Source organism: Corvus kubaryi, unplaced genomic scaffold (assembly GCF_017639235.1).
Source record: "Corvus kubaryi isolate FWS band 111438036 unplaced genomic scaffold, C.kubaryi_AGA036_p1.0 37063, whole genome shotgun sequence".
Lineage (NCBI taxonomy): Eukaryota > Metazoa > Chordata > Aves > Passeriformes > Corvidae > Corvus > Corvus kubaryi.
Window position 1 is genome coordinate 260,867 of NW_024581023.1, and position 13,492 is coordinate 274,358.

Sequence of the window (13,492 nt, forward strand, 5' to 3'; positions counted from 1 at the left end):
GCTGCTTCTCCATCCATTTCTCTCCCCTCACTTTCTCTTTTCTGTTTCTTCCCTTCTGCTGTCCCTTCTAGTCAATGTCTGAAAAGAAGTTTGACTACCGGGAATTTGCTGCTATTCCTTCCTCCAAACCTGTTTACGAAATCCAGGTATAAACTGCATGCTGAGCCACCTTTAGATAGGTCAGGACTTCGTTTGGTGGAAGAGCTGAGGCTGAGAGATTTGGGGAACCCCTTTGCAGAGGCCTTGCCTGTGTAGGGGCAGTGACACTTGCTGAAAACTGAGGGCTTATTGGAGGCTTCAGCCAAGTGGAATTAGGAAAAACGTTGGTCCAGATGGTTTTAAAATGAATGACAAAAGCTTTGCAGATATAAAACAACTTCATCTTCACTGGAATGGCTCCTGAAATATTTTTAAGTGAAAGATGAGAACTAAAAGGGAAGAAAAAGTTACAGAAATGATGGCTAAAAAATGCAAAATTGGAGCAGATGTGAACTTCCAGCTGGGATGTGTCTGGTGTCCTGCCTGAGGAGCAGCTGGGGTGCCAGTTCTCAAGCTGTAGTTCTGCTGTCAGTGAGCTGTGGAGTAAACACCCGGTTCTGAGGGTGAATGCCATGGTGAGGTGCTTCTTCCTGAAATGGCCTATTTTAAGCTGCTTTGTCATGGAATCCCAGCTCTGGAAGTGATCCTGACCCCTATCCCCTGCTCTGGGGCCACTGGAACCAATCTTCTAGGGCTGGGAGCTGTAACTGCCTGGGTCAGTCAGCCACTGATGGCATTCATGACAGCTGATGTGAGCAGGTACCCTGTGTCTAAACGGTTTCAGGTGGGTTTTTTTAGTTCTAAATACAGACCATGAAGCAGATACCTGTGCATGGAGAGCCAGGAAGCACTGCCACATTGGGCTTCACCTTACTGTGGGGACACAAAGGTCCTGGCCCAAGGTGTGTCATTCCAAAGGCAAGCTGGCTGTGGCAGAGCTGTGGTTTGAGAATTCTCAGGCAGTTTTACATTATTTGATGTCTGTTCTTCACTGACACCTGTCCCTTGTGGTACTGCTCTGCCCTTGAAAGTCATTCATCGTTTTCTTGAAGTGCCTTCCTTTGGGATGTGCCCCTCTCCAGGTTCTGTTCCAGGCAAGTTGGGGGACTGGCTGCTTGAGCCCCGTGGCAGCTCCAGACCACCCAAATTTCCCCAGGTGCAGTACTGGGTCTTTGCATACAGCTGAGAAGGTGCCTCCAAAGGAGGCTGCACCCCAAATCCTCAGGCAATGTCTGTGGGCTTCTCTCAACAGTGCAATAGTTCATAGAATCCTGGGATGTTCTGGGTTTGCAGGGACCTTAAAGCTCATCTCATTCCACCCCCTGCCATGGGCAGGGACACCTTCCCCTGTCCCAGGTTGCTCCAAGCCCTATCCAACATGGCCTTGGACACTTCCAGGGATGGGGCAGCCACAGCTTCCCTGGGCACTCTGTGCCAGGGCCTCACCACTCATAGGGAAAGATTTCTCTCTCATATCCAATATAAATCTCCCCTCTTCCAGCTTAAAGCCTTTTTCTTCACTCTTTTACACTTTCTGCCTTTTGTGTTACTTCCTCTCCTTCCTACACACAGGTCAGGCAGTGGATGCTTGACTCAAGCATGAGGGATTGGTACTGGAGTCTCTGCGGCCGTGTCCCAGCTGTGGCAATGCCAGTGCCTGTGAGGGCAGCAGGTTCTCTGTAGGGTGTTGGAAGGCTGGAGGTGGGGAATTACTGGGCACAAGTGTTGCAGGTGTGGATGATCACATTTGCTGTTCTCTTCCAGTCGCCTGATGCAGCTGATGACCTCAGATACGTCGATGACCGAAATAACTCAGGTAAGCCCAGGCCAAAGGAGTCATCGCTGTATCACTCGCTCCCTGATGTGGTTCTGGAGGGTTCTCCTTTGCTTGTGGAACCACCCTGAGGACTTCACCTTCTGTTGCTTGAAGCAATGTCATGTTTTGTCTGTTCTAGAATGAAAACTCCGTGCTCACCACGTTCATTTTGGGTAGGATATTTGCATTGTGCTTCAGTGATGACTAATTTTCCCAGTGTGGTGTGTTACAAGCATGCCTGGTTTTCTCCAGTTTTGTGTCCTGGAGTAGAGTGGTAGCAGGATGTGGCAGGGAAGTTTCGGCCTCTGTCACCTGCTGCAGGTGCATGATGTCCATCATTCAGGGGCTGTCTTGTGCCTCTTTTGCTGGAAAAGGGAATCATGCAGGTAAATTCATCCTGGTGCAGACTTGGAGCAGTTGGTGCTCCAGTACCCGGATGGCTCTGACTTACACTCGTGGATCTGTGGACATGGTCAGTTCAATCAGCAGGAATTAAAGGTCTGCAGCTGGATCTCCAGGCTGTCCAGCTGGGTGTGTCTGCCTGTCCCCAGCTGTAACAGACAGGTGAGACTCTCACCCAGTTCATTCCAGTGGCTGTAGCAGCACCGTGGAGCTCTGCAGAACCTGCCTGCTCTGTAGGAGCACTCCTGTTAGCTCCAACAGTTGGTGCTGGTTGCTTCTATCTGTTTTGCATGTTTCCCCCCTTTATTTGACAAAAACCCCAGTTCCTTTTATCTTGACAAATTCCTCTTGAGTACAGGCTTCATCCCAGACAGCTGATCCATGGCTGAGCTGTTTCCAGGAGGTTGTGCTGTAGCACTCAAGAAAAACTTACTTTCCTGAGACCAGTATCTGTTTATCCCTCAGAGTCATCCTCTGAGTTCTGGGTTATTCTCTTGAGGTTGGTTGTTCAGTCAGTGCAGGGAACTGAGGGGTCAGGGAAGGTCTGGGAAATACCAGCTCCTGCTTAGGGCGTTCAGACCTCGCTGTTGCCTGTCACTGCTCTGTTGGGCCCTCAAATGGGATGAAAGCCAGAAAGAAAAGAGTGTGGTGCTCATCGAGAGACCCAGCCCTTAGTCCATAAGTAATGCTTAAATCACCTGTGATGTGTGAGGCACAAACAAAAGAAGAAGGTTCTCCCACATCATCTGGAAAGGATGGCAGGTGAGCATGCAAGTAAGCTCTCTTGGTGTGGGACCAAGCTCTCCTGGCTTTTTTAGATCCCCCCATCCCATCTCACTCTTCCAGGCAGTGCAGCATTCCAGCCAACATAATCAGAATTGTCTTGGATCATGGAATTACAGCTTTTTGACTCACAGCAATTCTTAAAACTTTGTGCTAGCAAACTGTTATGTCAGGAACTCTGAGAATATCCAACTGCAGGAAAGTGTTAGCATCTCACTCCTCCCAGCACACCCTTGTCCTCTTGTCCATGCAGAAACAGTTCCCTCCATTCTCTGGTCTGACTTCATGGTCGTCATCTCTTAAATGTATTTAGAAATCTTTATTCCAATGTTTCCATGAGGCCATGGAGTTACTGAACTGCAGAGCAGCATTTTTAGAGTGGAACCATGCAATGTCCTCATGTTATGGCACAACTTTTCCAGATCACCTGGAGACAGTCTTTTGCTTCCCAACCCTGCAACCGTCAGGTTCCAGAAATTCCCCTGATGACTCTGTGTTACTCCTGTTACTGGACACCTACTTATGGGATGTGAGAAGCTGCTTTTGTCCCTGTGGTCTTTGCCCACGTGGACTGTCTGGTTTCTGCAGCAGCTTCCACAGGAACAGTGCCTCCTCATCCTGGCCTGGCCTGCTTGCTGTCAGATAATGACCTTTGCCTAGGACCCCGCAGCTCTTACACTCAGAAGAACCAAACGTGTTCTCTCTGCCCTCTTGTGGCTTTAATTTATCCCTGTCCAGGCTTTTCAGTCACATCACTACTCCAAAGACTTACATCCATCCTTTTCTTCTTCAGACTTGCATTTCACAGGTTCTTTCCTACCAAAATGCCAACATTTCACAAAACTGGAATCTGGATTCATACCAGTGGCAATGCCTGTGCTTTCCTCCAGTATTTCCTGTTTTCTCTCAGGATGGGAAACATGTGAGGCCTGTCCTGGTTCAGGATACATCAGGGTTCCGTTTGGCTGGAAGTTGGTTCTTAGGGTAAGACCATGAGAAACAGGGAAAATGAGCTTGCATAGATGGATATTCTCAATTTTCTGGGCTCACCTATTGTGTAGGCATGTCTTGAGCCAGGTGTTGTATCTGCATGAGCAATGGAATGAGCCTCTATAAAACTGTGCAGGTTTTTTTAATCTTCCATGGAGCATTGTGATACCAAGTTCCATAATGAGGCATTTTATTTACTTTAATTGTTTCTTGATAACTCCGTTGTGTCTTCTGGGATGCAGTGAGTGACTGTGTCTCACTTGCTCTGTCTGTGCCAGTCATGTCAGCCAATATAGCAGCAGTTCCCTTCTTTCCAGGCTGATGAATCCTGGCTCCTCTTTGTGGGAATAATTGCCACACTCATCTGGACCTTTTTTATTTCATCAGTTTCTAAGGTAGAGGAGGGGACCAGGATTGCGTGCAGTGCTCAGACGTAGCTGTGTGGCACATTTGTGCAGGAGGAGAGGATGTTCTGAATTGTGTTCTCCCATCTTTTCCAATACCTAAACCTCAAAGTGAAATGGTGTTGCTGGGAAGTTGCCAGAGTCTACAGAAATCTCTGCCAGTGCCTACAGAGCCATCATCTCATTTAAGGATGGTGCATTTCTTTTATGCAGTCAGGATTCTTGTTCCTTTTATTGAGCTTAAACATCATCCAGTATTGTAAAAATGAACTTACCAAGTCAGCACAAGGTTCTGGCTGATCTGGGGTCTGATGGGAGCCACTGGGAATGCCAGAAAAGGATATAAAAGAAGAAATGCAGGAAGTAGTTCCTTCCAGAATTGCTCCAGGCTGCAGCCATTAGTGGGTTTGCACTTTCTAGGACAGAGGCTTTGATTTTAAAGCTCTTTGTTTCTTGAATCTATTCACATTTGCAGTAAATTTCCCCTTCCGCGTCATTTTACCCTTCAGCTGTATGGATCATGCCGCACTTTGTTATAACTGAGCTTCATGTGACTCCCTGATACAGCTTGGTGGCATCAGTAGTCTCTCCCGACACAGCCTTATCACTCCTCCTCCTCAGCTGCAAGATACTGACCCAAGTCCTGGCTGCTGGGTCCTGGGGCAGCACCTTCCTGCCCTTTTCCTGTGGTTTAACTCCTTATCTGCCCACCAAAGCTGCCCCATTTGTTTTCAGTAGAGCTTTTCCCAGGGTACAGTCAAAAGGTTTTTAAAGCTTACTGTGCTGCGTGGGGATCACTAAACCTGCATGTTTGGGGGCTCCTTTGGCATAAGGATCTAAAAGGACTGACTTCTCTCTAAGCCATGGGATTCCCTTCCCCACCCACCCAGGCTGGATTTTTATCTTCATGTTCCTTTTATACCTGTGTGCCTTGTCTGAGAATCAGTCCCCTGCTTCCAAACCCCAGTGTTCTTTCTGGGGTTGCACAGCCTGGGAGGGCTGGGAGTGTTCAGCCTATAGAAGAGAAAGCTCCAGGGAGCCTAAAGGGGCTCCAAGAGAGCTGGAGAGGGACTTCTTACATGGGCCTCCAGTGACAGGACAAGGGGGAATGGCTTCCCGCTGCCAGAGACCTGCATCTGGAGCAGAGGGTGATACACAGGGCACAGCTCCGCAGACTGAGCCTTTAGTCTGACAGATCTTCATGGATTTTTCTCTATTTGAGGTTCTCTGCTGCATCCAAAGGCTTTAGAGAGATTTCCCAGGAGCCAATTTGCACTTGAAGCTCATGGATTGCCTGTGCCCTCCTGGGTTGTCCTTCCAACAGATACTGGGGTGGTTGAATTTCCCCCCCCCCCCGATGAGGACCAAGGCTTGTGAATGTGAGGCTGCTCCCATCTGTCTATGGAGATCTCATCCCCTCAGTCTTTCTGGTCAGGAACGTCACCTGTCCCTGCAGTCCTGACCTGTGAGCTCTGGTCAGCTCCTCAAGCCTCGCAGGTGCAGCTCCCTGCATCCAGCTGGGCACTGACATAGAGGGTGACCCTCACCCCCTTGCCCCTGCCTGTCCTTCCCTAAGGGCCTGGATCCTCCCATTCCAACACTTCAGTCACAGGAGCTGTCCCACCATGTCTCTGTGGTGCCAGTAAGTTTAAAGCCCTCCTGACCAGCTGGGCCAGTCTGTGATCAAAGATGCTCCTCCCCCTCCCTGACAGAGGGACCCCTCAGCCCCCCACAGACCCAAGTCAGGGTGGGTCCATGGTCTGGAGAGCAGAAGCATTTCAGGACACTTGATTTTTCATACAGCTTGGCACTTCCAGTCATGTTGAGCGAATGATGGGTGTTACAGGCAGGTGTCTTCTCACGCATGGCACTTTCTTCCCAGGATCAACAGCGGTCACTACATGAGCTACAGGTCACCAGAAAGTTCTGGGCACGGGGTTACTGTGAGTCACTGAGACCAGTGCTGTCCCAAATCTAGCACCTGGGAATACCCTGGAACACTCCCTGAAAGTGTTCAAGGCCAGACTGGACAGGGCTTGGAGCAACCTGATCGAGTAGAAGGTGTCCCTGCCTGTGGCAGGGGATGGAATGAGATGAGCTTTAAGGTTCTTTCCCACACAAACCATTCTGTCATCCTATGATAGCCTTAACATCTGCATTAACTGTGCCAGCTGTGTGCTGACAGAATCACAGAATGGTTTGGCTAGGAAGGGACTTTCCAGATCACCCAGTCCCACCCCCTGCCCTGAGCAGGGACACCTTCCATTAGACCAGGCTGCTGCAAGCCACAGCTTCTCTGGGCAACCTGTGCTACAGCCTCACCACCTTCACAGGGAAGGATTTCTTCTCAATATCTTACCGAAGTTAACCCAGTGCTTTGTCTTCAGACCTAAACATCTCTTGCCGTTGCAGTTCCCCGGGAGCAGGATGGGCAGCCAGAGGAAGAGGATGCATTAGGAACACGGGATCCATCAGCACCAACTCCCTCAGCGCTGGAGGACATGGCCCTGTACAGCAGCAAGCGGAAGCTCCGACACAGCCGGCGTAGTTTGGAGACCGCTGTCCCCACATAGGTGACCCGACACACCTGGGCAATGGACTAGCCTGGCACAGCCCTTCCGAGCTTCCTGTGCTCCAGGGACAGCACCAGGCTGCCACCCTGCCTACAGACTCTGGATGGGACCGGAGCTTCCCGTGAGCTCTGTGGCCAACTGACTCCTCTGAGGCTGTGAACTGCCCTCGTTTCTCACCCAACAGTGCACTGGGGCACATCCCAAAACTGGGACAACACTGGACTGACTGCTGACAGATGGAGAGGAAGGGTGGCCAGGACAGTGGGCAGCTTGTTAGCCTGTAAATATTGTGTGTGGGGAAGGGTAGGACAGGGAGAATGTAGGAGTGTGAGAGTGTGTTGGGCTCCAGCTGTTACTGCCTCAACTTGGGTTTTGTAGTGGTTAAAAGGAGCTTCTCCTCTGGTGGGAATCAGGAGGAAGCCTGCCTTTACTCCTGTTTAATTTCCAGTCTTTTGCCAAAAAGCATTTTCTCCCACCTCCTGCACTGTGTCACCTCACTTCCCTTTGGGAGTGTTTGGGAATGGGAAGCTTGGAGGCAAAAGAAGAAAAAAAGAGAAAAAAACCCACCAGAATTCCAGCAAAGTGCCTCCCTCTGCCACTGACACTCTGTGCTCAAGGAAAACAGAGCCAGCTCTGTGCCAGCTCTGTGCCTTGGTCCTGGTGGGACACTGCTCCTGCTGGGACTTTGTGCTGTCCTGGGGACAGGTCCCTCCCTGGATGGTCACGTCCCCCTTTGTCACACATGGTGTGAGCCGCTCCACGAGCACACGAGTGTCAGAGGAGTCTGTCTCCTGTAGCACTGGGGCTGAACTGGTCAGCTGGGGCAGGAATGGGACGGAGCCGACAGCCACAGCAGGGGTCTAGGCGGTGTGTGGCAGCAATGGGGAGCAGGATAACTGGGGTAGGACATGGTGGCAGAGGTGGGAGGTGTGACAGCAGGTACCTTAGTGGTAGAGTTCAGGAACTGGGGATGGGTAGAATGTGGCATTGCTGGGGTCAGGTTGGGAGTTACAGGATCTTACACGTAGGAGATACTGGTGGGGAGTCCACAGTGTCCACGGCTGGCTGTGGGGTGGAGCGGGATGTCATGGGGTGCCTGGTGTGGGGCCGGCAGGGAGCATCAGGAGTGCCACAGAGCAGGATGGGGCTGGCCTGTGCCTTGCAATAACTACACAGTTCCACTTTGCCAGCTCATTGGCTTCAGGCCCCTTTCCGTGGAGGACAGGGAAAATGCACGTTTGCCCATGCAAGAGGGAAAAAGGAAAATGAAAAATGAGTGGGGGTGTGAGTTCTGGTTTCCACATGTGGAACAAGGGCTGTGAGCAGGTTCTGTATCATGTGAGCTCTGCAGATGTGGAGGTCACAGCTGCTGCTCCCAGCTCTGTCATCAGCCTCTGCTGCCACTAGTGAGGAGAAACAGCCCTTTTTTTTTTTTTTTCACTGCCTCTAACCGTGAGGAAGGTCCGATCTCGGCACAATCCCCTTCCCTGTCCATTGGTGCTCTCTGACTCCCAAGTAAGACCAGGGTTGGACCTTGAGCCTCACAGCTGGGCAGTGACAGGCACATCTGCTTGTACATTTGCTGAAGGAAAGAGCTGGATGCAGTTTTTTGGGTGCAGTTTTTTAGTTGAGCCTCTCCTTTCATGCCAAAATCCAGCGGATCATTTTAACTGACTCTGTATGTTTTGATTTTACAGACTTGTGAAGGGGGAACTCTGATAATCTCACACTGCAGCTGCAAGCTGCTTCCATCATCAGCAATTTGAGCTTTTCCTTTTTAAATCTAATTTTAGCATTTGCTTTTTAACAACAGCAGTTTTGGAAACAATCCTGGCTGGGTTTTGGTGACTAACTTGTGATTCTTCTCTCCTTTCCCTGTGCGGTACCTGGTGCCAGGCTCTGGATTCTCTCCCGTTCTCTCCCAAGAGACTCCGAGGGGAAAATTAGCGCATCAAGACTGTAACTAGTGAAATTTGTACAACCAAAGAAATCTATTTTGTGGTTCAAGGATAATAAAGTTTACTTTACATTTTAGAGCCTTTAGTCACAGTGGTTTGCCCTGTGTGAAGTCTGGAATTTCAGTATCAACACTTTGGTGGTGGTTGTTACCCACAGCATAATCCAGCAAAGATGCTCCTGCTTTTCCTGCTTTTGGGAGAAAGCAGAAATTAATGCTCACCCAAATTACTGCCAGCGGTGAGAATATCAATATTCAGGGATGGGAGAAAAATAACAATATGAAACACAGTTGATCTTGATGATGAAACCAGCAAGCTTTCCTTACTTGGCTCTGTTAAAAAAAAATCCAAAACAAGACCCAACACTATTTTGTTTAGATTATTAAAGTTTTTTAAAATAGTTTGACTGGTAAAAACCAACCCCATTTCCTGTAGCTCAACCAGGTTTTCCTTTGGTTCAGTGGATGGGCACCACGCTCTACCACCCCAGGGAAAGAGGAGCAGTCTCAGGAAAGAGAGGGTGGATTTCCTTTTCCTAGAGACAAGGTAGTGCCGGACCTCAGCCTCATTATTCCACCTGTGTGACAGGTACAGCTGGAAAAGGGGCCTTGGCTATGCCATGTGGTACCTCAGGAATAGCTTTGTCCTTGGTCAACATGAAGGTTCAGGAGTCTGAATTGCAAGCCTCACACAGGCTCTATATATGGGTCCTTTGCTGGGTTTAATGTATCTTTTCTCCCCACTTTAGTTTCCTTAGGCCAGGTTTACCACCAGGTTTCTCTCTCAGTGTGTGTAATTTACCCACCACAACTGAATCCTGATTAGGCAATGAGAAGTAGTTACCCCTTCAGAAAAAAGTAAACACAGGAACATCATCAATGGAAATTGTTTATTTAGGGATATTTATTTTGGGATTATTCACGTAGGATTAGAACTAGATGGTATTTAAGACCCCTACCAACCTCGACCATGCTATGATTCTATGATTTTTATATAAATAGGAACAGAAATAACCCAGTTCAATATATAGGGAGAATGCAAAGATCTCCAAGGCTGCACAGGCAAAGACCAGAGCACAGTTGGCTGGGTTGGAAAGTTTGCAAGAAACACTTGAATCTGACTGCCTTGTGTAGCAGCAGTGACTCACAGACATGCTCTGGGAGACAGAGGGGTAGGGAATGTCATATCTGGACACAACTCCAGGTGTGAACCTGCATAGCCTACCCCTCTGATCCTGCTAAATGGTTTCAGGAGTCAATCCTGTCTGGTATTGGTACGTAAGGTGAGGGATTGCATTGTTGTGTTCCTTCCCTGCATTCCCTCCATATATAATAGCAGGCAGGAATAACTGTAGGATTCTCTTCAAGGACTGTCTGCCGACAGAGAGGAGGGGCTGTCATGGAAGCTGCAAACCACAACAAATTTACCTGTTCCTCAGCTCTGAGAAATGTGGCCCTTGGAACACCTGGGATAACCGGAGGCTGGAGAATGTTGGTTTCCAGTCTTGCCCACCTCCCACCAGCTGCTTCTAGAGACAAATGGCTGGAGGAGATGAAGCTGTGGTTGTAACTCAGCGCCACTTTTGCTGCTGCTACATGTAGCTTTTGTTGATTCTGTGCTGACAGTCACCATTAGTGACACATGGAGCAGTGAAAGACCCCAAAGCCAGAGCAATGCAGGACCTCCCATGCCACAGCAACCACTGCCACCACCACAGGAGTTTGGTTTGCCCATCTTAGGGCCTTGGGCAAAGCCACCTCACTGGGCTCCAGGCCCGTGTGTCCTCGTGCATCACATCTTGATGCCACAGGAAAGCTGAAGATGGGTAACAGCCCCTGACTGTACCTGGACAAAGAGCAGGTACTATCCTGCTACAAGAAATGAACCACACACCTAAACACAAGCTAAAGCCTGTTCCAAAATCTGTACCAGCCCCCAGAGAGCCCTCCTGACAGAGGAGACCCAGCAACCCACAGCCCTTCCTGTAGGACAAAGCAAGCATCCCCTCCCCGCCATAAAGGGGCAATTCATTGTTTTCTGCAACAAGACACTACCTGCCCCCACTCCAACCTCATTCCCCTTCTTTTAGTTTTCCTCTGCTTTTCCTGTTACACCACAGAGTGACCAAAGCACAAGCTCATTTCAGACCTTGTACAAAAGAGTGTAATTAGTGTTTCTGAAATCAACCTATTTCACTCTGAAGTGAAAGCAGGCTATAAATAAGTGTTCAGAAAATTGACATCTGTGTTTTACCTGAGGCATAATCAGCAACACATCAGACTGCAACAATGCACTGCTGGAGGATGGAACCTCCCAAACAGCCTGTGCATGTTTCCCCCAGGAACATGTAATCTTACCTCAAAGTTCATATGTATGAGGAATCAATAACAGAACAATTACTCTTATAAACAGAGACCTTTTCCCCCGCCTCTTCTCCCATGGCACACAGCCTCCCTTACTGCAGCTGCTGCGAAGGTGGGCTTGCAGAGATTTCTTTTTCAGCTATCCCAGTGGTCTCCTCTGTATCAGCAATATTGTGACAGCTTCTCACAGATAAAATTACTCCAAACTCACTGTTTATTCTAATGGATTTTGTCTCCAGCATCTCCAGCAGCACATCATCCATGTCCTGATCACATCCCTCTGCAGAAACTAGAATTCTGTATTCCATAGAAAACAGCTGCAATGAGGATAAATTTGGAGTTTCATTGCAACCCTACATTGCGCTCCTGCTCTGGCAGCTGCTCCCTCCCATTCTCTCTTCCTCATTCCCTCTCCCACAGGATGTGGCAGGGGCACACGGTGCTGTTATTGCTACCTGGTTTTGGCAGATGAATTCTGTGAGGCATCAGAGCTTGAGGAACAATGGACATAACCCACCATGAAACACTATGCTGGCAGGCAGGACATTACCAATGTCAGCACAAGACATTGCTCGTCAAAAGAAGACATTCTAACTGGGTTTATTCAGGAAAACTCAGGCAAAAAAAAAAGCAGAAGGAAGCATTATGCTCAATGAGAACATCTGTTTGAGTCTGGCATGGGCAGAAAGGATACTGAGCACTTCCATGACAGAACAATTTATTGTGGGGTACTATTTCTATGGCATTTCATCCTGGCAACATTTTCTAAGGATATTAGGAAGATGGAACTAGATGATGTTGGGGGACTCTTCAAGCCCAAAACATTCTACAATTCTAGGTTAGTGCCAACAGGCCTGGAATGGGCACGGATATGGTGATACCAGAATGCTCTATCCATTTATCCTTCCATTGGATCCACTCCAGGGTTATGCCCTGCCCATTCGTTCCAAGTCCTCCCAGTTGCAAACCCAGGTTCAATACACATTGTAAGTCAGGAAAAGAGGTTTAGTCCATTGTCCTGCTCCAGGCTCCACTGACCAAAGGCGGGGCTGCCTGATGGGTACCCTGAAATGCTCTAGATTACACCATTTGCATATCTTCTGATCCTCTTTACCATTTTTTGACCATCCTTTTCTCTGCTCATCCCTCCTTTGCTTCATTTTGATCTTCTCTGAGAAAAACAATTGGCCTTTACATCCTCCCCTTTGGTGCCAGTTTTGCTTCATTCATAACTAAATACGGTCCTTCTGGCTGGGTTCCCTGCTCACCTGCCTCTACACGGTGTCACTTATACAGTGACCTGAGGACTTTGTTCTATTCTGCACCACAGGGTCTCCAGAACTCAGGTTATCTGCAGCATTCCTCCCTCACAGGGTTTCCCCTGAACTACCGCTGGATTCCAGCCACTCCTACCAGCACTATTTGAGCTTTTCTCACCTTCCCACCATGGTACCTCCATGTCTGGCAATTCCTCCTGTTGCATCCAGCACTGGCTGACGTCCTGGTCAGGTTTGCTTAGTCTCAGCCCCTGTATGAGAGAATCAAACAGGTGTTTGATTCATCACTGGCATTTCTTCTAAGACAGATCATACAATCATCACATCACATGCCCTAGTCTAGAGTTCTTCTCCAGCTCTCTTGGAGCCCCTTTAGGCACTTCCCCTTGTTTGAACAAGGGACTGGAGTGCAGGACAAGGGGAATGGCTTCCTGCTCCCAGAGGGCAGGGTTAGATGGGATATAAGGAAGAAATTATTCCCTGTGAGGATGGTGAGGCCCTGACACAGGTTACCCAGAGTTGTGGCTGCCTCATCCCTGGAAGTCTTCAAGGTCAAGTTCTCACTGTCCATGGCAGGGGGATGGACTGAATGGTCTTGAAGGTCCCTTCAACCCAAACCATTCTCAGGTTCCATGATTCTGTGATTCTATGAATGACCCTCCAGGAGCTGAATTTTCCTTCATTAACTGCAAATGTAGTACTTCATTAACTCCAAACATGTATTACCTTTTATGCCCTCAGACACACTGATGAAGCAAAACCTGCGCATGCTTTACATGTGCAACTAAAATCCCTCAAACTCCACCTAAACATGAATTGGCATTGACCGTTAACTTCACTGCTTCCCTGTCCTCAGAGTAAACGCTACAAATACAGCTTAACTGAGA

General features: G+C 48.8%; 1 protein-coding gene across 23 annotated transcripts in view; it reads left to right on the forward strand.

Moving 5' to 3' along the window:
• The window catches only part of SCRIB (scribble planar cell polarity protein), a 97,261-nt gene extending 88,220 nt beyond the window's left edge, over positions 1–9,041 (forward strand). For 18 of the 23 annotated variants that reach the window (XM_042020926.1, XM_042020903.1, XM_042020913.1 and 15 more), the window contains 3 exons: positions 72–146; positions 1,804–1,855; positions 6,847–9,041. In XM_042020926.1, the coding sequence (XP_041876860.1) occupies positions 72–146; positions 1,804–1,855; positions 6,847–7,007 (288 nt within the window). In that variant the 3' untranslated portion in view covers positions 7,008–9,041. Of the gene's footprint in view, positions 1–71; positions 147–1,803; positions 1,856–1,994; positions 2,029–6,846 lie in introns of all 23 variants that reach the window. The other 5 variants (XM_042020911.1, XM_042020921.1, XM_042020927.1 and 2 more) reach the window with 3 other exon arrangements.
• The last annotated feature ends 4,451 nt before the right edge of the window (positions 9,042–13,492 follow it).